Here is a 27,207-nt window from a genome sequence, read left to right as displayed (position 1 = left end):
GGGCTAAGGCAGGGCTGCCCTCCCAACCAAGGGCTAAGGCAGGGCTGCCCTCCCAACCAACGGCTAAGGCATTCTCAGTCTCCCAATCTTTGTGGCCACAATGACTTTCACGATAGTTACACCAAGCTAAATACTGCGGCTCGCCCTTGCAGGCAACAACCACGCATCCTTTGGTGGCAAGCCAAAGGTCTTCCAGTGCCTCAGCTAAGCACACAGTTTCCCACCTCTCTGAGGAGAAAACTCACCATGCAATCCCCCATGCCCACATTTCTCTACATCCCACCCACCCTCTCTTCCTTCCCTCCTGGTCTCAGGGGACCAAGTGCCTCCTAAGTCTACCTGTATTCGTGAGTCTGTTCACTCTCTAAAGCTTATGTGTATTAAACGTTTATTATTTGCCAGACCCAAAGCCTAACTGAACTAAGAATTATGATTCCTATTTTATGTGAACAAACAGGCCTGAACAGGTTAAGTGATTTCCTCAAGATCAAATGGCTGATAGAGGATGGAGCAGAGATCTGAACTGCATTCTGCTCCATGAGAGAGCCTGTGCTCTTAACCAATGTAACAGGATTCCTTGTTCATTTATTCATTCACTCATTCAACATCTATCTTATAACTATCCCCATGTTTGACACTGGGGTTTCCATGGGGAATAATCCCAGCTGCTTCCTTTGAGGAGCTCTCAGGGACTGGAGGAGACACACCGGAACAAGATAAAACACAGCTAGAATGGTGCTATGAACAGAGTCAACAGGAACAGGGAAGGGGCAAGTCACCCATTCACTCAACCTCGTCTCCCATGCCCTTGAAGTTCCAATTTCTCCTTTTTTTTTTTTTATATAGATGCCTAACCACACTGTCTCAATGATGTTTCCAACAATCTCCCAATCTCTTGCATGACTAAAAACAAGAAGTAGAGAACCTCCCCACACTCAAACAACCCCAAACCTCTTGACCCTTCCACTTCCCACCCTGGAATGTTGGCACTCTCCTCTTTCACTTTCACAGCCCAGTGGAAGGAAATCTCTTAGGAATCTACAACCTGCTCCTGCAATGGAAAAACAGTTTCCTCTGAATCTTCACTTTCCTTCACCTCTTGGCAGCACTTATACCCCTAACCTCCTTTCCCAAAATTGTCCTCCAAACCCTCAGAAGTCCAGCTCTCTTCTTTCCTCTAACTACACAAGCTTTCCCACAGTCCCAACACCACCTCCATCAATGATGCCAAATCCTCCTCCAACTGCCAAAATCTCTTCCTATCTGTAGACCCACCTGCCACTGCCCACCTAGGAGAAACTGTTGCCCCTCAAGCTCAAACTGTTGAAAATTGAAGCCAGCTCCCTCCCTGCAAAACCTGCCCCACACCCTCTGCCTTTCTTACCCCTTCTAAGAGCAATGCCACTCCTAGTTTTTGAGGCCCAACACTTTGAAGTCATCCACAGCTCTTCCTCTTCCCTGACTCTACCTACAAGGCCAAGCCACACCCATCAATCTCAGTCAGCAAGGCCTGTCTCACCCTTGTCAGTCACGTCCAAGTCCTTGTTCCTGTTACAGTGCTCCCCACTCCTGTCCACATAGACACCCCATGCTCCAGAACCTTCACAGTTCTCCATAGTTGACTGCTAAAAGGCCACACTCCCTGGCGTATCCTTCTGTTAGCTCTTTCTGCTCTTCCATTCCCATGGCAAAAGCTCCAAACTAGATTTGTTGTTGTTGTTCCCAGAACATGGCCTGCTCCCTTCCTGACACAGTGCTGTAGACAGCACCTCCTATATACAATGGCCTTGCTCCACCTATTGAAAGCCTGGTCCATTCATTTCTCAAGTTAATGGCATGTGGAGGAGGGGGAACAGATTACTCTAGATTAAAATAGTCTACAGTCCCTAGGTGGTGCAATGGTGCATTCAACTACTAATCGATAGGTTGGGGGTTAGAACCCACCCAGCGGTGCCACAAAAGAAAGGCCTAGCGATCTGCTTCCAAAAGATTACAGCCAAGAAAACCCTATGGAACAGTTTTACTCTGTAACACACGGGGTCCCCATGAATCAGAATCGACTCAACAGCAATAGGTTTGCTCTTTTTGGGTGTGTGTGCCACCCTCACAAATCGATGGATCCAGGAAGTGATCATCAATAGCTCCTAGCATTATAGACAGACAACTAAGGAATGTTCCTCATGATGGAAGTACTCACCACCACCAATTAAATATTGCATCAATCACTTAGTAAAATCTGGATCTGATAAAGTCTCTAGACTTAACTACCAACATGGAGGAAATAGAGGAACAGAAAAACACATTAAAAAACACTATGAGGATGCAATAAATAAAATTCAGACTATGGGAAACAATACAGGACAAACTACCCAGATACTTTTTTTAAGCAAGTAAACAATGGAGGAGGGAACCTATAGATTAAAGAGATACAATGAAATGCATTTTATAGTCGTTATTTGGATCTTGATCCGAACACACTTTAAAAACATGGAAGAATTGAAAAAATTTGAGCACAGCTAAATATTTGATGATATTGATAAATTATTATTAATATTTTAGGTGTGGCAATGGTACTGTGGTTAAGTAAGAAATGTCCCTTTTTGAGATGCATAATCAGTTACTTAGGGCAAAATGTCACGACATTTATAATTTAATATACTTCAGAAAAAATAACATAGCAAATATTGTAAAATGTGAATAATGCTTAAGTCTAGGTGATGTGAATGAAGACTTAGACACTTTACTGTTTAAGTTCCTCATTCTACTCCTGGATTTCTAACCTAAGTTATAATCAAAAATAGGGAGCAAGAGAGTGACGGAGGGAGGGAGGAGATCATCTTAATCACTTATTTAATAGCTGCCATCACTCAGTGAGGAGACACTCTCTTTTTACAGATTAGGGAACAAAGGCTTGGAGAATTAAAATAATTTGCACACAGGAACTGATGGAGTCAGAATTTGAATCCAGATCTCTATCAAACCCTATCCTACTGCCCAATGACAGCTAAGAAAACGACAGCCACAACGTGAAACAGCAGCAGACCTAGTACGTGTTAAGTCAATATTCACAGAGAGGGAGGTGGTATGTGATTGACAAGTGCTTGTTCCCCTCTTCATTTCTGGACCCCTAGCATCCAGTCAGGTGGTCAGTCCAAAGGAAAGTGTTTAGCAGCTTGCTGGACCTGCTACAAGGGTAGGGGGCAATTCCAACCCACAGAGAGCAGCAGCTATTGAAGGCAGCCAAGATTGCAGGCCAAGGCCAGTGGGGACAGAGGCAGAGAGCTCAATCATACCCTTATCTGAAAACATCAGCACCTCCAGTTCCTCGACTCCTCGCCATATCTAGTACCAGGCCACACGATGAGTGCTCTACCCACCTCCTATAGTACAAGTGGAGCCCTGGTGGTGCAGTTGTTAAGTGTCTGGCTGCTAACCAAAAGATCGGCAGTTCAAATCCACTAGCCACTCCTTGGAAACCCTATAGGGTAGCTCTACTCTGTCCTATATGGTCACTATGAGTCAGAATCGACACGACAGCAACAGGTTTGGTTTGGGTTTTAGTTATAGTACCAGTAGCCTAAGCGGTGAGGAGAACCTCGCCCTGGCCCGGCTCTGCTGCAAATCCACAGTATAACCTTTGACACCCTGGACGCGGCTGTCCCAGTGCTACCTTGTAAATGGGGCATCTGAGATCGGAACTCACATCTTTCCAACGCCCAAATCTCAGGTTTGCTACTCTCAGGTGAACCACAAATACAAAATGAGGCACCAGACTGCATCATCGTGATCCCTCTGGGCCCACACAGACATCTGATCCCTGTCTGGGGGATCTGCAGACAAGTCACCACATGCTCGAGAGGTGATAGGGGGAGAGGTGGAGGATCCAAGACATCCCACAGACCCACGGCTCCGTTTGTGAATGCTGCTGCTCCCAGAGCTGATACGTCACCTCCCACATTTGACCCCCATAAAAAATGGGTGCAACGGGGGTCCAGGAGGAAACGGACAGCAAAGAAGTATCACCTGACAGTACCTAGCTTCTCCAGTCCGATGTACTGAAGACTTCTAAGATTCTAGCAATTAAAGAAAGCTTTTGTATAGAAGTAGAGAATTTTCCATTGCCTTTCCTTTTGTCAAAAAGGGGGAAAAACAGGAAAACAAAGTGGCAAAACTGAATTATTCATCCTGTGCAGGCTTTTCATGAAAAAAACCCAACTCACACTTGCAAGCCCTTCCCCAACCCCATGCGACGCACTATGAAGACAGCTGACAGAAAGTGGCCTGTCATACCTGGGCTCACACAGGAAGGCTGTGTTTTCACCATCCGCTCGCCACACCAGCCACTCCCTGAAGGACGGGTGGCAAAACATGCGGGTTCTATCTCGTCGCTTAATGAGGAAGCAGGAGAGGGCATCCATCCTCTGCTGAAAATCTTCCCACCCCTGCTCTCCTTGAATGTGGCCAGCGTTAATGGCTTGGAAAATCTGTTCATCCGTCATGGGGTGGAGAGAGGCGAGGGCCACATTTAAAATCGGAAGTGCTCTCTCGAAGGAGGACTGCGTCATGAACTTCATGTTGCACTGCAGCAAGTACAGTTCAGACAGAGACACGGGCACGACCTTGTAGCTGGCACTTTTAATGACCAAGTGTCCCCTCTGGAAGAGGTCCAAGGTGAGCTTCAGGTACAGGTAGGAGCCGAGGCTCCGCAGCACCAGGTGGCTGCTCACTTTGCCGATGAGGGCGGCATCAGCCTTGCCGTTCAGGGAGATGTTGCTGAGGATGTCCTGGCTGCTGTGGACCCTGTGCTGGACATAGGCATGCAGGTCACTGTGAATGTCTTTGTTGTCCGGGAAGTCATCTAAGGAAAGCTTGATGAATGGCAGTGCACTTATGATTTCCTGTGAAAACACCAAAACCCCAGTGTCATTCCACAGAGATTTCTTTTTTCACTGGAGCAGCATTTCAAACCAGACTCACTAGTTTTCTTCCACGGAGGATTTTCATGGATTACAGGGACTCATTGTTTTGTATTAAAACATGTAATAGGATAAGCTGACGATAAAAAGCTTATGTGAAAGAAATCCTGACGTGAGACTGAATCAGTAAAGGCTTTCCAGGGGCCATCACCTGAGGACTCAGAGCTCAGCTGGAACTAAGAGCCCTTGGCAGACAATGTCAATCTGTCGGTACCAGCAACGGGCTTTCAAGACCCTGCCTATGACCCAATGCCCATAACCCTTGTACGGAGCAGCTGGTTATAAAACAAGGACAAACACAGCCAGCACCATACAGTGGAGAACAGGGTCAGACACCAGGACAAGAGGCACCCCTCCCTGCCCCCTGCACCAGATACTGGGGCTGTCTAACTGGACCAGGGAATCTGAAACCAGCCCCCGGGCGGTATCCCAGTGCCAACAATGCTGCCGCACTTTGCAACAGCCACTATCATTGTTTTAATTTTTTTAAAAAAACACACTTTTAAACTGATGTATAACATACATACAGAGGTACAGGAACCTGAAGTATGCAGTGTCATTGATTTTACAGTCTACCCGGGTAACCAGCCACCAGAAAAAGAAGATCGCCACCTCCCCAAAGCCCTTTGTGTCCCCTCCTTCCAGTCTCCACCCCCCTCCAAAGATACTAACAGCAGAGATGAGTTTTGCTACCATTTTTTTTAACCTCCCACTATCATTTCTGAAGTACGTCCTCATTAAATGTAATAATTTAATGGAATAACTGTAGGAGACAGGCAAAGAACAATTACTCCCATTTTACACAGATGGTGACTGAGCTGCTGAAAATTTAACACAGCCAGTAACACCCTGGACTCCTGTTCCAGTGCTCTGCTGATCTTCAAGTTCTGCTAAGCGTGTAAAAAAAATTACTGAAGTACACACGTATCAAATATGCAGAAAAACAAGCATCAAGTTCAACTGAGCTCTATTCTATTTTAATGAGAATTGCCCTCTTATTTTTAAATGAATAGCATCATAACAGGGCAAAAACCAATATCCAGTATCTATCGTCTTTACTAAAAAAGGCTAAGGGTAGAGGGAGGGAGTTAATGGCTAATTTTAGGGTTAAAATGGGAAGGAGGGGGGTGAGAAGAAAGAAAGAAAAACCACTCTTCACCCAGATGCGAATGTTACCCCATGTTTAAGTCATGACAAAAATGGATCTTCTCTCAGAATAAGCCTTAAAATCTCTTGCCTTCATCTCTCCCTCTCCCCCTCATAAAAAACAAAGCTCCAATCCAAGCCATGAAAATAACTGCTGTTAGGAAAAGCTTTAAACTCTTAGACCTTTTAGCCAGACACCTCAAACAGCTCATGTTACTGGCAGAGGAACTTAAACTGGTTTCACTTCAGAAACTTGAATTATGGTAAGCCGAAACTAGGTATTTCCACTTTAGAAGCTCGGGTACAAGTCAGTGCTAACAGAAAACTTACCTGACACATCTTGATAAATATGCCTTGGGGGAGAAAAAGGTCAGGATTTCACCACTTTGGGGCTCTGTGGACTAATTTTTCAAAGTCCTAATATAGTTTCCAATTGAGCAGCTAAATGGCTTATGACAGTTTAAATTATTAGTATTAATCACTATAAAATGTGAGTGGGGACTTAGAAAGAGATTTGAGAATTTTTCTGTTACCTGGAAATTTGCTCTTACAGTCACAATCAACTTCAACCAGACAGGAAATTTAGAAATAATTTTGGTAATAAATGAAGAAAGCGTATCTCCATAATCAGGTTTATGAAACTCAGCTTCATTTAAGCCATCAATCAAAATAATATATTCTTCTTCAGGAATTTTCTGCTCTAAAGGAGAAAATAATTTTTTTTAATTAAGAAATTATACATTTCTATACGATGGCACCACACAGTGTATTTTAATGCACAATTTAAAGTGTTAGGCAAAACTAAAAAGGTTTACATATGGCAGAAGAAATGGTTTTCACAGAAGCATATATTCTATTAAAGTTATAATGAAAACCGGAGCTCTGAGCCAAAAGAAAACCAATTCTCACAAAACAGTTTTCAGAAACATATTGCATTACACACATTAGCAGAAACTCACTCATGCATATAATGCCGTTAGCTTTTTGTACACTACTGCCACTGGAGTGAGCTGCAGTGAAGATAACTCTCTCACACACAGACCAAATCTGGAAAGGACATTTGGTCCTCCATTAGAAGTCCGACACTGATTCCAAGTAAGGAAAACTGATGCTTCAAAGGGCTACCGGGCCCAGCTTCACAGACTCCCAGAACCCAGGGCTCTTTCAACAGGCCTGCATCCGGTTTCCAACTTATTAGTGCCACTTTCTGCCCACGGAGCTGAGGAGAAGTGATGACATACCTGTTTCCATTCTCCTTATCTCTAAACACCTTCTGGCAGGTATACTAGGTCAAAGGTGAAGTGCCAAGGACAGGGGTGGGGAAAACAGGGCCCATAATGTTATTAGCATCCCCTGTCTTGCAGAATATTCAGGGGCAAAATTCAAACTGAAACCTCTAGAACACGCTTTAGGCTGAAGCTCAACTGGTTTCAAGGTTTCAAGCAAGGGCCCTGAAAAAAAACAAACCTGTTGCCATCGAGTCGATTCTAACTCATAGAGACCCTGCAGGACAGAGGAGAACTACGCCATAGAGTTTCCAAGGAGCGGCTGGTGGATCTGAACTGCTAACCTTTTGGTGAGCAGCCTGAGCTCTTAATCACTGCACCACCAGGGCTCCAAAAACCCCCAAGCCATCAAGTTGATTCTGACTCATAGTGACCTTATAGGACAGAATAGAACTGCCTGATACAGTTTTCAAGGCTGTAAATCTTTATGGAAGTAGACTGCCATGTCTTTCTCCTGTGGAGTGGCTGGTAAGTTTGAACTGCTGACCTTTCTGTTAGCAGCCCAGTGCTTTAACTACTGAGCCACCAGGGCTCCTTCCCTGAAAAATCATAGTGCACTAATTAATCATTGTATCTCCCCTCCCTCCACTACCTAGGAGTGCAAAATACACAGGCAACAGTCCTCTCAGGCACAAGTCATCTAAGTAACCTACAGTTACACGTTAACTACTTTGGAAACATTCAGAGACAGTTCAGGGAAGGGGAACGAGAGCTGCACTGATTCACATCCTCTCCCTGCTTTCCCCTTCCTCTCAATTCTACCTCAGGGCCAAGCTGACCACCCCACTTTTGGGGACACGCAGAGTATTCTGGGTATCACTAGTTGGCGGGGGGGCGAGGAGGGGCTTTGGGTGGCTGCTCAGAGGTACCATGTCTCAGGTTTGTGAGTGGCTCCAGCACGCCTCTCTTGAAAGCTGCCACGGGGTCCTGCACACAGGATCGCAGGCTCAGCATACTCTGGAGCTGGGGCTCCTTGATCAGAAGGTCTCTGTAAGCAGCCAGCTGATGGGACCGGCAGAGCAAAGCTGCGATGCTATGCACAAACTCGGGCACCAGGCACGTGTATGTGTTGTCAGCCTGGCAGTAGTGGTAGGCCACGACCTAGGGGGAAGCAGAGCTGTCAGCGCCAGCCACCCACTTTTCCACATGAACATGGTTCCCCCGGTTCACTGAGATCATGAGATACATCGCTTCTGTTCCCAAGACCGAGCCATTATTTAGCTTAATTGATCCATCTAGGCCTTCATTCAATCACGTGGTTTGCTAAGTTCTAGGCAGACCTTTAATTGCTGCCACTAATCAATCTTGATTAGGACTAAGATCAGCCCAGGTTACTCTATATTGAATATAAATGAATGAAGTCACTCATAAAACCTAAAGTCTAGCCCGGCTTAAAGCAATTCCAAGCAATCCCAACGTTCTTGACATCAAAAAGTATCATGTTCACTATATTTCTGATTTCAAAAATAAAAGCACCTCCTTGAGAAACCCTTTTGCTGCTCCCAAAAAGCATATGAAAAGGAAGGAAGGACGGACAGCCAGGTTTCAGCCCCTTCACCACACCCACACTTCTTTAAGTGCCAAGCTCAACATGGACACTCTTTGAAGGATGAAAATCAGAAAGTGCCACATTTCTGCCTATAATACAAAGGGACACATAAGAGCAGAAAGGTAGCTTCCCAGTTTCTGGGGAAATAGTTACAGTACTGAGAGAATGAGGAGTGTTCTCTGTTAAAATGGAGCCGAGGGAAGTGCCAGATATGGAATTATCTTGAAAGTGGAAGGTTCACTATACAGAACGAAAAGTCTGGTACTTTTCCAAATGAGGATGAAAGGCGGTAAGAAGGTGGAAAAGGGCAAAACACATTTGTGTAAAGCGCTTATTGCTTTTCAGAAGCACATGAGTCCCTGCCATGCCACTTAGCTCTATAAGCCTGTGTGTGGTAACTAGGACAAGAGCCAGTAGTCACAGTTCACATCTCAGGGCAACAGACACAGAGGCGAAAAACCTTGCCAAGGTGACATAGTCAATGAAAGATTTGGGACTAGAATCCAGGTCTGTAGACTCTAAGTAGCAATAATAGATGTGGGTAAACTTTTCTTAGATCAGTTTGAAACTGCCATGTGACTCCTGTTTTAGATTAAATTTATCATCAACACTCAGAGGAAAGCTGTCTGCTCTTCAGCTCTCACCTGGACAGAGATTAGCAGTAATTTACGTGACCACTCATGAGCTTGTAGAGACCACCATGCAGCTGTCCACAACAAGACATCAGGTACCACAGTTCAACATGGTGTTTTGTAAAGTAAGTTTTGCAACCCAAGAGTGGGTCAGTCATGAAATCAAATTGTAGTCACAAACAACATTTTTTTTTAATATATAAAAAGAATTTAAAATACCAGAGTGTATCATAAAATGCAGAGTCCCTGGGGGGTATAAATGGTTAATGTGCTCAGCTGCTAGCCAAAAGGATGAAAGTTCAAGTCCACCCAGAGGGGCCTCGGAAGAAAGCCCTGGTGATCTTCTTTCAAAAAAATCAGTCGTTGAAAACCTTATGAAGCACTACTCTGACACACTTAAGGTTGCCGTGAGTCAGAATCAACTCAACAGCAACTGGTTTATCATAAAACGTAAGAATAAGTATGGATTTATAATGCTTTGCTTCAGTTACATGTACAATTACGCATGTTTACAATTATGTGTCTTAGTGTAAGATGTATTTCTTATTGTGTGTCGCAAAAAGGGACTCAATAATCAAGAAGCAGGGGTGGCTCTGAAGTCTGTGCTATATCCCACATTTCAGATCACCTATTCCTGATGAGATGACTGTGAATCAGTGGTCAAAGCATCAGGGCTGACCAGGTAAAGTGAGGACAGCTGTGATCTGAGAAGCAAAAGAAAGGAGAAGGGATCTGGGGCAGAGAACCATTCGTTCAGCTCCCCCTCAAGGGTCTTCCTCACCAAATGCGCCTCAACCATGGTCATCTCTGGTGGTTCTCTAGCTCCACTGCCTCCCACCATCGCTGCCAAGGTGACCCAAGCAGCTCACTAGAAGTGAGAGATGTAACCGTCCTAATGCAGGAGGGGCAGCTTATGAACCAGTGAAGGATGCTGAGCAGAGGGGAAATTTCTGAACGACCTTGATGACCATGAATTTTGGGAGGGAAGGTCTACCAAGTCTCTTTCACATCACAAGTAACTTCTGACAGAAAACACAGGGAGCCAAGAGCCCCTGGCAACAGACTCAGGTGGAAGAAGTCTGAGTCAAGTTAAGAGCTCCCAAACTTCTGATTCTCATACCAAATTAAAGACAGCAACTGCTTACAAAGATGGATTTGTGGCAAATGCGTACGGTATCTTCTGCTGTTCTGAGGAACTCTTTTAATCGACTGTTTGAGACAGATGAAAGCCCAGTGTGTTAAGATAGACCTTTATTTTCATTAACATCTTTTATTTGTTGTAGACTACCACGATTTTACCAAAAGCTATGCCTCTGCATTAAGCAACTGTCATTTCTGATTTAAGATCTTTTTACATTTCTCACAAGCCACACTAACAAATGTCTGTCTGTCTCTCTCTCTTTGGAAGGCTCCCCAAAAAACAAAAGGAGATTACCTTAGAAGCAAGGTATTTCACTGCATCCTCCCTTGGTCTCTGGTTTTCAGGAGTCCCAGACCCAGACCCAGGGTGCATTTTAGCCATGTGGGTACCACTTGTGGAAGAGCCCGGTGAAAGCAACGGAGTGAAAGGAAGATCCTGGGAGGGATCTGAAGCTGCAAGGAAAAGAGACCAGTTTCATTATTTACAGCAGCAGAATAAGGGGTAGGCTGCGATACTGCATACATGTCTTGATTGGTTCCAGTGAGTATTTCAATTGGTAATTAATATACATGGTACAGAATTCAAAGGGTCCAAATGAGAACATATGTCTCCCTGAAGCTGGAATCACTGTTTCCAGCTTCCTTTAGTCTTTTTTTAAAAACATAATTTGCTTTTGTTGTTGTTGTTGAAAACATACACAGCAGAACATACAGCAATTCAACAATTTCTCCATGTACAATTCAGTGACACTGGGTACATTCTTCCATTTGGGTACCCATTCTCACCCTCCTTTTCTGAATTGTTCCTCCTCCATTAACATAAACTCACTGCCACCCAAGCTTCCTATCTAACCTTTCAAGTTGCTATTGTCAATTTGATCCCATACAGATCGTTAAGAATCATTCTTTCTTCTACCCCTACAGAAAGGAAGGACACGTAAAATTTGGCCTTTGGCCAGGGCAAGGATTAGGGTCACGGGAATGAGGCAAATTTTAAGGAGATGCTGAGTTGAATACACAACTCAGTAATCAAGCTGAATAATATCTTAATGCAATATTTAAAAAATCAAAATTATTCCTCAAAAAGTCAAACACAGAATTACCATATAACCCAGTAATTCCGCTCCTAGACATATACCCAACAGACTTGAAAGCAGGGATGCAAACAAACACTTGTGTACCAGTGTTCATCACAGCACCATTCACAATAGCCTAAAGGTGGAAACAACCCAAACGTCCATCAATAGAAGAAAGAATAAAGGGACATACGCAAAATGGAATATCAGCCAGCCATAAAGAGAGACAAAATCTTGATATATACTACAACATGGATAAACTCTGAACCTAAAAACATCATGCCAAGTGAAGTAAGTCAGACACAAAACGACAAACACTGTATGATCCCACCCAACTGAAATATCTAGTATAGGTAAAGGCATAGAGACCAAAGTATATCAGTGGTTACCAGGGGCCAAGTTGGGGACAAAGGGGGAGTCATTGCTTAGGGGGCACTCTGCTAAGGGTGATGAAAAAATTTGGAAATGGATAATGGAGATGGTTGCCCAACATAATGAGCACAATCAATGTCACTGAATTGTACACGTAAAAAAGCTGCAAATGGCAAATGCTTTGTACATATTTTTACCACAATAAAAAAAAAAATTAATGCAAAAAAATTCATGAGGAAAAAAGGTCAACATTTTAAATAAAGTCAGAATCTTACAGGGATGGGATACTATCTTAACCCAACTGTCTTTAGTTGGTATTTCTTGATGTCTAAAAGATTATATTCCCTGAATTCCAGGTTCTTGCTTTCAGATTAAGAACTGAAATCTTTATTTTTATTAAAATAATATTTTAGCAATGTTAAAAGATCCATATAAAAAGAAAAATTCATCTACCAACACACTACTCCAGCTATTCAAGCTATTTTCAGTTGACCAAGCTTCCTTTCAGACCATTATCTCTAAACTTTATATCCACACAGCTGTCACTATGGCATAAACAGAATTTTGTTTTCAGCTTTTGCTACTTAGTATTATATTATAAAGAGGTTTCCATGTTGTGGATGGTCTTCATATTTAACATATTAGTGGCTGTGTAATATTCCCGTCCTATTGCAGTACCATAATTTTACTTAACAGACTAAGGTAGTGGAAAGAGTAGGGTCAATCCACGGTTCCAGGCATGGATAAATACTTTTTATTAAAAACAAAAAAGCAAAACTTTAATGGTTCACTTGTAACTGCTCACCTCGTTTAAAGACAGTTTATTTTTACTTTATTGCACATAAAATATGCAGTGGATGGTCAAACATTTGGCTACTCCATCCCATTTCTAATTCAGTCTTTATAATTTTGATAAATCCAGCATAGAAGACACAAAGGATATAGAGAACAGGGTACAAAAGAATTCTGCATTGGGTTCCATCTGGCTTGTTCTACCAGGAGCCCACCCCCTTGGGTTTTTGAAACAAAAGTCCACTGGGACACGTGATCAGGCCTCACTGCCTCATCTCCACCTGTATACAGAGGAGGACAGGGATCAGAGTTCAGAAGGACACCAAGGGAAAGCTGGCCTCCCCCCAGGTTAAAGCTAGATATGTACATGCTACGGAAGATTTAAGTATTCAAATAATTCTCTAACATATGATTGTAAACCTGATAGAGCAGCTGGAACAACTGGAGAAAAATTGGTAATTTATGTCTACCCAGATGCAATTTCCTCTATCCATCATGTATTACTACAATGAATTAGACAAGTGATTAAACATGGACATACTTTTAGGTGATGAACTGGGGCTGTTGGACGCAATCTGCCTCATGCGGCCTCCGTGGCAGCTAAGTGCCACCAACTTAGAAATGATTGCCGTCTTCCCAAATCCCACATTTCCAACAACAACTGCTCCTCTATTTTCTGCCAGTTCTGTGTTCCTCAAATTTTCTTCTATCTGGTGAAAGAGCCAATCCCTTCCCACAAACACAGAGTCTGTTGTTATACTCGGTACTTCAAACAACAAGGGTTTCAACAAAATCTCTTGTGGCTTGTAAGGAGCAAATCGTGCTTTGAAGGGGAAAAAAAAAAAGGATTATTATTTTAGAAGAATGTCATAATTTTATATGCCAAAATAATCAGAAAATATTACCTCACGTGTTATACTTAGCATAGCTTTTAGCTTTCCCTCACAAGGAATCTGTAAGTATTTCCAATCTAGTTCTACCAGTACTTCTGGTAGTACTGCATTTATCATACCACATTGGTCCTACAAGGTGTCCTATGAAAATGAATTTCTAGTCCTTTCTCGTCTCAGTTATCTTCATGACTCAGAGACACATGCACTCAGGGTTAGAGTAAGTGATGCAAATGGCCACGCTATGTCTCATCAGTTTATCTGAAACCATATGTAGGACATGTTTCTTCCACTACCCTATGAGTAAAATGGAAATGCATTTTCCTAGAGACAGGGCCACAGCTCTCATGGAGTGTAATGATGCTTTGCCCATTTGGTGAGGCAGCGGACCACAAAACTGTCCATTCCAGGTAGACTCAGGAGGTGGCCAATAGTCCAAAAGGAACTGAAATAAAGCTGATTCTTTGTTGATAACAGAAAATCTAGTGAGTATTCATCCACCCCTCACTTCAAAATAACTTATTACAAAATTATTTTTCAACTCCAGAAGTTAATCATGTTTCAAGAAAGAATTGCAAAGATGTTAAAGAGGTCTGCCTGCAGCACACCTTAGAGAAAAATGTTTAGCACACACACACTGCACATCATTTTTTAAAAAACAATTTGTTTAAATGCTGGTTATCACAGACTTTCAATGTCTGGTGAATGAGCTAATCATATCCATTATTACAGCTGATGCAAGGACAAACACCTTCCTGTGCCCTACCTCCTGCTGTATTGTGCCACGGTAATCTAATAGACGTTCGAAGTGGAGCGTTTCGTTGTCCATCTAAGTAACTCAGATCTTCCAGTTTGGTTGAGCTCGTCGCTGTAATATTAAACAGAAGTTTAGTCTCTTCAAAGTTGAGTTCAATTTCATACCCAAACTACTTTAAATTATAAATTAATAAGCAATTCAGTTCAGGCTTTCAACAAAATTTACTTAAAAGCATTTTTGGTTTTGTTTGTGCCAGTTTATTTCCCCAGAAATATCGTTCATCAAAAAGTGGTAAAAACAAGAGCTCCTCTATCTTCAGCCAAAGTCATGTTGATAATGGTTGCCATAATTATCCATTATTCCTGGAAAGAGACAGACTTCACCATGAATTTTTATGAGGAACTTGGCAAGTTGTCACTAAGTAAAGTTTCAAATTAACCTGCAGACACACAGCATGGTACTAGACGCCACTCTGCTGCTTGTGGGAGCCCTCTGCTCTTGCTGGGAATTCCATCCAATCTTGTTAATTAAACGAGCAGTTTCTGTGTGTATCATTCCACAGCACCCAGAATGCTAAAAGTCAGCCTCAACAGTAGAAGTATCCACATGGACTTTATCAGAAATAAACATATTCATAAGCTTCAAATGCTTATGCATATGTATATGCACATATATGTATATAGGTTCCTGGGAGGCATGAACAATTTGCCCTGGACTATTAACATAAGGAGTCCTGGTGGCGCAGTAAAGAGTTTGGCTGCTAACCTAAAGGTCGGCAGTTCAAATCCACCAACCGCTCCTTGGAAACCCTATGGGGCAGTTCTACTCTGTCCTACAGGGTTGCAATGAGTCGGAATCAACTCAAAGGCAGCGGGTTTAATTTTTATTTTTTGGTTATTAACCTAAAGTTGGTGGTTCAAACCCACACAGTGGTGCCATAGAAAAAAAGCCCTGGCGATCTGCTTCAGTAAAGATTAAAGCTAAGAAAACCCAATGGAGCAGTTCTATTCTGTAATACACGGGGTCTCTATGAATCCAACTCGACTCAATGGCAATGGGTTTGGTTTTTTTTTTTTTCTTTTTTGTATATATGTGTGATATGTGTATTTCTTTAAATTTTAAAAATAAACTAATCACATTTACCTCTGACCAAATCAATAAATTCATAGCATACAGATTCCTTATAAAAAACATTAAGGGCCTGTTTAAGTATACATACAAGTTACATTATAAAAATAACCAGTGCAAAAGAATTTTGCTAATTCTCAGCAAATCTTGTAAGCAAACATGTACATGCTTTTGCCTTTTAAGAAAACCCCTTCTTATTTACGTACACATCCTAGGTCACAGTGAGAGAAATCTAAATAAAATTAACCTAATATGGTTTACGGATTAATGGCCCAACATAAAATACCACTGACCTCAGACATATGATTATCTGCCAGGAAAATAAAATAGACACATAATTTGGGAACAACTGAGGAGGCTACAGGGAGTTGCGTTCCAAAGACTAGGGCTTCTAAGGACTGGGAGAATCACCAGTGGGGCCAAGCTGTGAGGGACAGGAGTCAAGTTGGGCCATCTGTCTTGTGGACACACTCTGGCTACCTTACAGGCTCAACATAGTCACCAGCTGCAGCCCAGCACCATCTGTCCAATCTTTGCCCATCCTATTTCCCCTCCTAAGGCTGCAGTCCTTTTCTTCCTCCCTGTTAGCACCACCCCTTGTGCCGGACTACTAACCAAAAGATTGACAGTTCAAACTCGCCCAGTGTGTGTTGGGTTCATTCAACAACCATGTAGGTAGCTCTATAGCCTAACTCTGTGATAAGAGTGTCCTCCCTCTTGCTCCATCCTCCAAAGGGCCATCAAATATGTGCCCCACTCACCTTCCCACAGCCAGGGGTGACACCTGGCACCCTGACTTTACAGTAGCAAGCCTTTATGCTTCTGTGACCTTTGGGTGTATATCCACAGCCTGCTTACACACTGTGTACACATTTACGTGAATACTCCATGCACATAGCCAGCTACCACACAAATCTTTCCCATTCAAGAGATTCAGCTAATTCCTTAAGCAAGCTAAAATAAACTCATGGCAGCCCCATGTTTTACAGAGTAGAACTGCTTCATAGTGTTTTCTTGGCTGTAATCTTTACAGAAGTAGTCCTCCAGGGCTTTCTTCAGTGGAGTCGTTGAGGGTGGAGAGGGGTTTGAACCATCAACCTTTAGGTTAGCAGCTTACGCCACCCAGGCTCTCCTTCTTTCCAGGTCCTTCACAACCAGGGCATGTGAAACTTCCTAGAGGGTCAACTGGACCACACGCATCACCCCAATCTCCTGACAATAACACAGCTTGGAACATATTTCTAGGCTCTTCCTGGCCTCACTGTGAGTACAGTCATTATGTCAGGGTCTGAGTTAGAAAGGTCAGCCACAGCTGTAACCCAGGAGCCAATTCACGTCCAAGCTGGAACTGCCATGGAGTTACTTTGACTTGCTGCTTTAGCCAGGAGAATACAAAGACATGTAGAACCTCCAAAAAGGACTTCCTATTTCCCTTCTTCTCTTAACCCCTTTGAATATAACATTCAGGTTGTAACTTTGTGGCAATTCAAAAGATAAAAAATATGAGACTATAAAGGACATCCGAATAAAGGATCACAAAAAAAACAAACAAACAAACCCCAGTTTGACACAGATGCAGAGGAGATGTTGAGACTTCTAATGTCTCTGTTTTCAGATTTCCAGTCACCATGGCTTCAGCTCCAAAGTATGCAACAGAGACCCCTCAGCAACTCACAGCTCTGTCTGATGCTCTATTTCAAACACAAGTAAGCTGGGCTGAAACAGAGCATTGCTCAGCAGAGCTGCAAGCCACCAGCCACCAGCTACCTCTGCTTTAGAGGCATTTTCACAGCCACTGATAAAAACACTAGAATCAGAGCAATGAAATTTCAGCTGCTTAGCTACGCATGCAGGTCATCCCCACCTACCCAGAGCAGGTGGCAGGGACCACCTTCTGCCTATAGTTGAGTCTTGGACATTACCAGAAGAATCAGACTCACTGTCATATTTAACAATAAATGCTTTCCAAATCCTAAACAATATTCAGAGCCAAGAAAAATCATAGGCAAAGCAATAATTGCTTGCTGCAATCAAACTACTGCTAACATCTCTACAGTTAAATTAATTATACACTTACTGTGCACACACACGGTGTCTAACATCTGGGTGAGCAGCACCTTTCAAGATGCTGCAGGAAAGTGGTTTCTCGATGGGGATAGAGCAGGGGGGGCTTCTCTAAGTGGCGCAAAAAGAAACATCTGCTGAAACTGTAAGTCATGGATGGACCCTTCTATCAAAGGTAAATGCCAATAAGTCCAGGGAAATTACCAGTTAGAGTTTCAAGAAAATTGGATGATAACTGTGTTTGTAGTTTTCCTGGAAAATTGAACTCTGCTCTGTGATCCATTAGAAAGTATTTCAAAAGAAAAAAAAGTAGTTAACATTGGTGGAATCCAATTACCCAACTTCTAGATTACCTAAGATATAATTTTAAAGGAGTCTCATCCTGTTTTAAAAAGAAAGGAGAAAGGTGCCCGTGTCATACATTTTGATGTGAGATGCAGTAATAACACTCAACAGCAGCATTCCAAATCAATCCCACCGCAACAAACACCTTTAACAAAGAAAATCTCTGTAGAGTCAAACAATCTCCAAACCTAACCAACTTACTTTGACAAAAAATTTTCACTGTACTAGATAGTTAACAGACAACTAGAGTTCTTTGCAACAGGCACAATTACAGGGGCTGCGTCCCATAGGGAGGCTGTGACTAGCAGCCTCAGAGCACCCTTCCTTACTCTGCCCACACACACCAAACCACCCTTCCTACCAAATGGCAATTTATTTGTGTTAACATGCAAATAATTTGAAGAGATTTCAGTATATGGTCTCTTACATATTACTTTAACCCAACTGGTTTCCTTCTTATTATTGAGCATTGCTCACTGCCCTGTTTAACAACCTGCCTTCTAATCACTAGACAAATAGTGCTGTAGACCTGAGTCTTATTCTTTATAATGAAAATTGAAAAATCTTGCCATTCCCTTTTAGCTTTGGGGTAGGAGGGTCAGCTTTGGGGTAGGAGGATCAACAATGAAGAGTCTACCAGACTCCTAGCTTGTTAACAGACACTATAAGGTACTGGCTTCCCTTTTTCCTTCCAAAATTATGCTTTTAGTTTTTAAAATATGCAACAAAGAAATGAGCAAACTCATTAGGCCAGGCAGCCCAAGCTCAAATCCAGAGGTAAAATCCTCCCATTCCATAGGTCTAGCTCAAAAGCATGTATAGAAAAGCTAATGAATGAGCACAGCAGAAATCAGAAAGCCCTGCTCTATAATCACTGCAGTCTCCTGGAAAATCTCAGCTTACACCCACTGTCACTTCACATAGCAGGAGAGCACATAAAAGAGTATCAGGCAGAAAACACAATCCTGAATGGGGTGCTTTTAACACTCTTAAAATTAATGTATTAATGCATTTCCTAATTTTAAAATAGCTTGATTAAGTTGAATACAAGTCTGCCATTTGTTGAAGTCAATAAAGACGTCAGGTTCTGGGATAATACAAAGGAACCACTCATCAGAACTAGGTAATTATGACCTAAAGAGCCATGTGTGCAACATACTATGTTAAAGAGGAGATGGCGGTGGGAAGACACAGAGTTTTATGGAGGAATCATCACTCAATATTCATAACGTTCTCTAGTACTTCTCTCTGGCAGACATTCCAAATCCCTTTCCTGGAACAAGGCCATCTACTTCCTTTGAAAGTGAATTAGACTTGTGCCTCAGAACTTTTCCATTAGAGCGATTTATTTATCAGCTGTTTCAGAGTTACATTGTTAAAAAAAAAAAAGAAAAGAAAAGAATCAAAACAAAACCACCCAACAATAACCAGAGTGACCTACACATCCTGAGGAGCAAATTACAGAAAAATCCTTTAATGTAGGAAAAGAGAATCTGGGTCCTTTTCCTTTGCAGAGGAGAAAATTTAAGCCCTACATCAGTAACAAAGAATGACCATAACAATTTCCCCCTCTAAATTCAACCTAAAGGCATGGAGTTCAGAAACTCAAGATCTTACGCCAGACATGCCAGCTCAGAGGCAGAGCATTCCTTTCCCTACCCACCCGAAGCCAATCTCCTTGCTTGAGGACCACCCACTACCACCCCCTGACCAGTCAACAGTCAAAGCCATTTGTGTCCTCCTCTCGCACTTCCAGCTGCTATATCTTGCTAAGCCTGTCTTGCCCATTTTCATTTCCTCTTCTGAGTGCTTTCACTTCCAGCTGTTTATGGTTTCAGCTGTGAGCTCCATTACAACTAAATTATATAGAAATTCTACTTCGTTTCTGTATGATGGGACTCAATTACACAAAAATAACTTTGAAGGTTGGATTAGAAACTCTTAGAGCTAATATTAACAATTCATTCTAAGTACCAATCCCCATATTTTCTTAGATGTAATAAAAAGGCATAAGTTTACTTAGGCTTAAAATACCAAAAACTAAGGGGAGAGTTTTTGTACTTTCTTCTTCTCACACACAAAGAGCCATATAGCCCAAATCACAGATTTACAGAATTCCAGCACAGAGGGGTCGCTTAAAGACCGTTTAGTGCAGCCTTAGCACATTTACAGGTGGGTGAACGGAGGCCTGGCCAAGTTAAGTGTTTGAGCCAAGCACACAAAGCTGACTTGTGCCTGGATTAGAGTCCCAGTCGACAACTTGTTACACTGGACCACGTGAAGATAGTGAACACAGAGCACCTCAGGCCCAGTGAGATAACCCTTTCATTGAGAGGCGAGGCCTTACCTGCAACTGAGTTGGGCCGTGGCATTATTAGCGAGCTGGAGCTCTGAGAATAAGGGACCGGACCATCTCCAACTGAGGATTCAGCTTTGGGCAGCAAGCTCTCTGCTGACCCAGTGGTCTCCTCTTCTGCCACCGGGGAGCAATTATCTGCCCTGCGATCATGAAGCACTCCCTTCTGAACCCCCAATCTTAGGCTTCCGTCTTTACTCCACTCCAAACTGGAGCCACTTCGGTCATCATTTTCGGATGAACTTGTAATTGTGGCTGAAATGAGAGACCAAAATACTTTGAAGGAGGCCAGGCAGAGATGGGGTTGTTGAGATTTAAAACATACACACTGCCCTCCCATGATCCAATGGAAAGTTTTTTCTGGTCCACACAGATTTTTATCAAAGTATGCATACAGTGTATTTTGGTAAATTAGAAGAATGTTGCTTATCAGGGGAAATAAACAGCTAAATCACTCTAGAGGGAATGAAAAAAAAATCCTGATATGAAAATGAAAAAGCTATCTAAAAGTATCTGAGAATTAATGGTAAATCTATGTAATTTACAGATAATCTATCCTCTTTTTAACAATGATGAATCGCTTGCAAAACAATTCATATCTTGTTAAATCCCTTTGAACCTTTAAATATCTTTTCCAAATTAACATCACTTACTTATTGGGGGTGGTGGTGAGGAAACACAACGGTTAATGCATAAAAAACAAAGAAACTCTGTAATAGCAAAAACACAATTGTAAAGTCAATCTGTATACTGAGCAAATAATCTGAGAAGCTGGACTATACGAAGAAGAATGCAGCATCAAGACTGGAGGAACTCACTTACAACCTGCTATATGCAGATGACACAACCTTGCTTGCTGAAAGTGAAGGGGACTTGAAGCACTTAGTGATGAAAATCAAAGACCACAGCCTTCAGTGTGGATTACACTTTAACATAAAGCAAAAAAATCCTCACAACTGGACCAATAAGCAATATCATGATAGAAAGAGAAAATACTGAAGTTGTCAAGAATTTCATTTTACTTGGATCCACAATCAACACCCATGAAAGCAGCAGTCAAGAAATCAGATGATGTATTGCATTGGGCAAATCTGCTCCAAAAGACCTCTTTCAAGTGTTAAAAAGCAAAGATGTCACCCTGAGGGCTAAGGTGCACCTGACCCAAGCCATAATATTTTCCATTGCCTCATATGAATGTGAAAGCCGGACAATCAACAGGGAAAACCGAAGAATTGATGCCTTTAAACTGTGATGTTGGTGAGGAATACTGAATATACCGTGGACTGCCAGAAGAACAAACAAATCTGTCTTGGAAGAAGTACAGCCAGAATGCTCCTTAGAAGCAAGGGGGTGGTGACACTCTGTCTCACGTACTTTGGACATGTTATCAGAAGGGACCAGTCCCTAGAGAAGGACATCATGCTTGGTAAAGTAGAGGGTCAGCAAAAAAGAGGAAGACCCTCAACAAGATGGATCGACATAGTGGCTGCAACAATGGTTTCAAACATTGCAACGATTGTGAGGATTGTGCAGGACCGGGCAGTGTTTCATTCTGTCGTATATGGGGTCACTATGAGTTGGAACCAACTCGATGTCACTTAACAACAACACAAGTCGAGCAGAAAATTTGATCCTTAAACTTTATAATATCTGTTCAAGATGATCCAGAGAAACTGGCTTTATATTATTTTTTTCAGTGGCACAGAATGGAATACCTCTATGTAATCAGTGCAGCAAAAGTACCAGCACGGGAAGTATACTGCAGAATGAAAAGTTAAGCTCAAAGAAAGAAAACCAGCACTGGAGAAAAAAAAAAACGGGGTGGGGGTGGGGAATGAAAACAGCCTTTTCTAGGCATCTTGACAAAAGAGCAGGTGGAGTATAATGGAAGAAAGAAGCAATCCTAACCCTACCTAGTGTCTATGAACAGCCACCTCTAATTTGAAGATGCTGAGCCACACATGATCCGCTTGCAACCAGAGGTCACCGGGCCACTCACAATGTGCCACTGACCTGACACTGCCCTGGAATCCTGCCAGCGTCCTTGAGAACAGAGGCCATGTCCAATGATCCCTTTGTGTTCTCTATTTGGTTCTAGCAGCCCAGGCCTTTAACTGCAACCCTGTTAAACGGGAGTACACCTAGCTGAGCACATTCAGACTCCAGCTGCCTGAATTAAGCTGCATTATCAACACACTATGTTGACATACGCCTTATCAACAGGCTGGTGAATTAGCTCAAATGGAGTCAGTTATTTACATCAAAAGCCTGAAGGGTTTTGTTTTGTTTCTTTTTTACAATGATCTTTCAGGTTCAGAAGTAATCAAAAGACAAAAGAATTTCCTCACTGTGACTGCAGGGCACCTTGTCATTAATTCTAAGATGGTCTTTACTCCCCATGCTCCAGCCTGAACCTATCCCCCAGTTCTCCTGTTCAAATGTCCCACCTGCGTGCTGAATGTTAACAGCATCTAACACAAGCTGATCTCTTTCCTTTCTATACACCTAGTAGGTGCTCAATAAATGCTTTGCTTATTGAATGGATGAGCAAATGAACAAACTTCAATTCCACTGTGGTCAGAGACACTACAATTAACCTCATTATTATCAGTTCAAGACTGTCAGCATTATGTCTCTAGCCAAAGGGTAAGCTGATTAGAGGCATGGCCCATCACTTCTTCTGGTGTCTGTCATTGCTCCTAGGACTTCCAAGTGTTCTATCAACAGTATTAACCCTCCTTGCCAACTTGCTGGATTCAAATCACAGCCTTCATTATACTTTTTAATTTATTTCTTTATATGAGCATAAGTATAACAAATGTGACTCTTTCCATCCTAAAAACGCCGATGACGGTTAATAGCAGAGCTAATGTTTACTGAAGGTTTACTATATGCCAGGCACTGTGCTAAGTGCTTTACAAAAACACTAATTTATTAATGAGATTATTGGTTATTAATGCTAATAAATTATTAATGGTAACCTTGTGAATAAGTTATGTGCATAAAATACAGGCAGTCCTGTAACACAGACTGTGTTACAAACCTTTATTTATAAGCTCACTGTTTGGAACTCACAATGTTTTTCCCGGAGACGTGTTGTAATTGGTTAGCTTCCTAGGCTACCTCAATGTCGAAGTTAAGAGAAAAGTTCTCAACTAGGAGGTAAGGGTGATTTGATTGGTTTTACTGTTGTGGTTGTTTTATTTAGGGGCACATATTCTTAAACTGAAAAATAAAGTCGAAGTGATATTTTTCCTCATTTGCTTTCCTTAAGTACCACAGGATTCAGTGGCAGAATTCTCGCCTTCCACGTGGAAGACCCAGGTTCAATTCCTAGCCAACGCATCTCATGTATAGCCACCACCCATCTGTCTCTGTCTGTCTCTGAAGGCTTGCATGTTGCTATGATGCTGAACAGATTTCAGTGAAGATTCCAGACTAAGACAGACTAGGAAGAAAGGCCTGGCAACCTACTTCCAAAAAGCAGTCCATGAAATGAAAACCCTATGGATCACAATGCTCCATCCTCAATCAATCATGGGGATGGCACGGAACAAGGCAGAGTTTCACTCCGTTGTTCATGGGGTTGTCACAAGGGTTAAGTCAGGGGCCAACTCGATGGCAGCTAACAACAGATGCATCAAGTGCCACAGACACGCAGGAGAACCGAACCACCAAGGATCTGAGTCCTAACTTGGACTGCAAGCAGTAGGAACAGGGACTCAAACCTCTTAGCTTCCTACTGCAAGTAATGGCACCCAAAGCAGGTCCTGGGGTCCTGGGAAGCAGCTGAGGAAAGCAGGGAAAGCCTAGGAAGGGCTCGTGGATTGCAGGGAACCCACTTCTCACTGTGTAATAGCAGGTGCCCAGGACTTGATGAGTGGAAACTTTCAGGCCCTGGCAGGGGAAAAAGGAAAATAGGTGGGGGAGGAAGGCCTCCAGCTACAGAACAGTAGCTGGGAAGAGAAGTCCCAGATGGGTAGTCATTTTAAAAGGAGGGTATTATAAAGTCAGTACTTGCAAGCAGGCCACTCTCTAGTGATGAAGAAAGAAGCAGCAGCCCTCCAGACTGCCTTTCTGAAGTTCACCTAAGAAAGGCACTCCACCGTCCACCCACCACAGCTCTGAGAGGTAGGCAGGCGAGCAGCTCTGAAGCCACGCGCCTGTCCACAGAGGACGCCCCACTGAGATTTCCCTGCTTCACAACTATCCCTCTCTGTGATCCAATACCAGATCCAGCCCACACAGCTTTAAGCACAGCCAGAGTGCTTTCATCTCAGCTCAGCTCCGATCAGGCCCTGAAGCAGATCCAGCGGGGCAGATAAGGCCACAGTTTGTTTCCCAGCAAACCAAGAACCACATCAAATAGGGCAGCACCACGGTCTCCAAGAAAGAGAAAGCTGTTCTTACACTAAATGACAAACTACTCAAAAATATTTATTTTTCTTCCAAGCTAATAGAAATTCAAACTCCTACTTAAATTATCCCAGCCACCTTCAACATTATGATAAACAGAGAAAAGACTGAAGTTGTCAAGGGTTTCATTTTACTTGGATCCACAATCAATGCCCATGGAAGCAGTGATCAAGAAATCAAACAACGCGCTACACTGGCCAAATCTGCTGCAGAAGACTTCCAAGTGTTAAAAAGGAAAGATGTCACCTTGAGGACTAAGGTGCACCTGACTCAGGCCATGGTATCTTCAATCACCGCATACACATGTGAAAGCTACACAATGAATAAGGAAGACCAAAGAAGAACTGATGCCTTTGAATTATGATGCTGGCGAAGAATATTGAATACACCACAGGCTGCCAAAAGAATAAACAAATCTGTACTGGAAGAAGTACAGCCAGAATGCTCCTCAGATCAGAAGGGAAGATGGTTAAGACTTCACCTCACATACTTTGGACATGTTATCAGGAGGGACCTGTCCCTGGAGAGGGACATCATGCTTGGTAAAGTAGAGAGTTAGTTAAAAAAGAGGAAGACCCTCAATGAGATGGATTGACACAGTGGCTGCAACAATGGGCTCAAACATAGCAACAATTGTGAGGATGGCACAGGAACGGGCAGTGTTTCGTTCTGTTGTACACAGGGTCGCGATGAGTCAGAACTGACTCAACGGCACCTAACAACAGCAGCAACATGAGTGTTATACTAGTGCTTACTATGTGCTGGGCTTTGTTCTAAGCCCTTATTGTATCTCAACTCACTTAGTCCCCATATCAACCCAATGGGCAGGAAAGCCCCACACCGTCTCAAGCTGTGCTGTAGAATGATGCTCTAAAAACTATTCTGACCGTGCAACACTATTAGAAAAATCTGAGCATGCATCGTAAATATATGTATTTAGAAATTATGTACCTGTGCTACTCTAATATATTATAATATAAAACATACACAGAAATATACATTTTTGAAGAATGAGAAAAACAAACTAAAATTTTCTTCAAGCACTCCATAAATTGTCTTTAATACTCCATTTTCAAAGCGAGGACTCTATAAAGAGAATAGTCTGTCCTTCTCTGGGTTGTGGAGAAAATGAGATGCGAGGGCATATGTAAAATGCCTCATATATCCTGAAACTCAAGAATGTTTTTCTCCTCATACACCTCGCGAAAAATAAAAAAATTTAAACTTCCATATTCAGTTTAATGGTTGACAGGAAGAGTTTAAAAGTTAAAGCACTGGACCAATAAATTAAAGATCAAACAAAGAAAGGAACATATGGCTGCTTATAAAAATAGAAGACAGGAAGAAGTGACTAAAAAAGAAAACCCAACTGCTGTAGCTACTGCCCTCTTTGACCTAAGATCACCAACAACTTCAGAAAAGGGGTTTCACAGAAACAAAAATCTAAAAGAGAAAAGGAGAAGATCAAAGAGAAGAGAGGAGGAAGCAATGTGACAAATACCCTATCCTCTTCACCTGATTGAAGGTTTCGCTCCTCTCCTTCGCATTTACACCTCACATCTAACAGTGGTTTGTGCCAACATGCCATATTTTGGATTCCCCCGAGTGATGCAGGGAAAGACCGCATGCATGAAACCAGCGTGCATTAAACCCTTCTCATCAGAAAGACGAGACTGGGCTTCTCCCTCCGCCCCGCTCCTAGCCCTGTGCCTGCCCTGCCAAACCAACAAACTCCAGAGAGAACAGAGTCTGGGGCTCACCTGGAGTCACAACTTTTAACCTCCCCAGCCTAACAAGAAGAGGGTTCCTGTGAAGGTACTCATGCTAACTTGCCCTCTTCCAGAATGCCAAAGAGAATGCCACAGGGAGGGCGGCCTGAATTACCTCCGGCTCCAGGGGACTTTCTGGCTTCTCTTTCTGGAACTTGCCCACGAACAACAGCCTGGATTTCTGGTCAGCCCTGTCTAACGTGCTGCAGGTCCCGCTCCCCTTCTGGCTTTGCACTGGGAATCCTGTACTTTGGATTGTGACAGACAGATCTCTGTACCAAATCTCCAGCTCAGGGCTCACTCATGTTGCGTAAGGTGTGCTCTGCTATGACATGCAGCAAGGCCAGGGGCCTGAGCCATGCAGTCACAGCACGATTCACCAGGCCCTGGGATTTCAGAAGGGGCAGGGAGGTGGAGAGGGGAGGGCAGGAGAGCCCGCCTTGCTCAGCCACACTGCCCAAACTCGGTCTGACACAGCAGGGACAGCTTTCAGAGAAAAACCTCTGGACTGAA

The 27,207-nt window shown here is 42.8% G+C and overlaps 1 protein-coding gene across 1 annotated transcript in view; it reads right to left on the bottom strand.

Moving 5' to 3' along the window:
• TANC1 (tetratricopeptide repeat, ankyrin repeat and coiled-coil containing 1) overlaps window positions 1-27,207 on the bottom strand; it is a 331,867-nt gene that overhangs the window by 51,533 nt on the left and 253,127 nt on the right. The window contains exons 9-15 of the mRNA XM_023730416.1: window positions 20,501-20,764; window positions 14,626-14,727; window positions 13,511-13,792; window positions 11,025-11,182; window positions 8,278-8,509; window positions 6,656-6,822; window positions 4,291-4,898 (exon numbers count right to left, since the gene is read on the bottom strand). Of these exons, the coding sequence (XP_023586184.1) occupies window positions 4,291-4,898; window positions 6,656-6,822; window positions 8,278-8,509; window positions 11,025-11,182; window positions 13,511-13,792; window positions 14,626-14,727; window positions 20,501-20,764 (1,813 nt within the window). The remainder of the gene's footprint in view (window positions 1-4,290; window positions 4,899-6,655; window positions 6,823-8,277; window positions 8,510-11,024; window positions 11,183-13,510; window positions 13,793-14,625; window positions 14,728-20,500; window positions 20,765-27,207) is intronic.

The sequence above is a fragment of the Trichechus manatus genome, unplaced genomic scaffold (genome assembly GCF_000243295.1).
Source record: "Trichechus manatus latirostris isolate Lorelei unplaced genomic scaffold, TriManLat1.0 scaffold00036, whole genome shotgun sequence".
NCBI classification, from domain to species: domain Eukaryota; kingdom Metazoa; phylum Chordata; class Mammalia; order Sirenia; family Trichechidae; genus Trichechus; species Trichechus manatus.
Note: the sequence above shows the minus strand (reverse complement) of the source record. Positions and strands in the feature narration are given on the sequence as shown.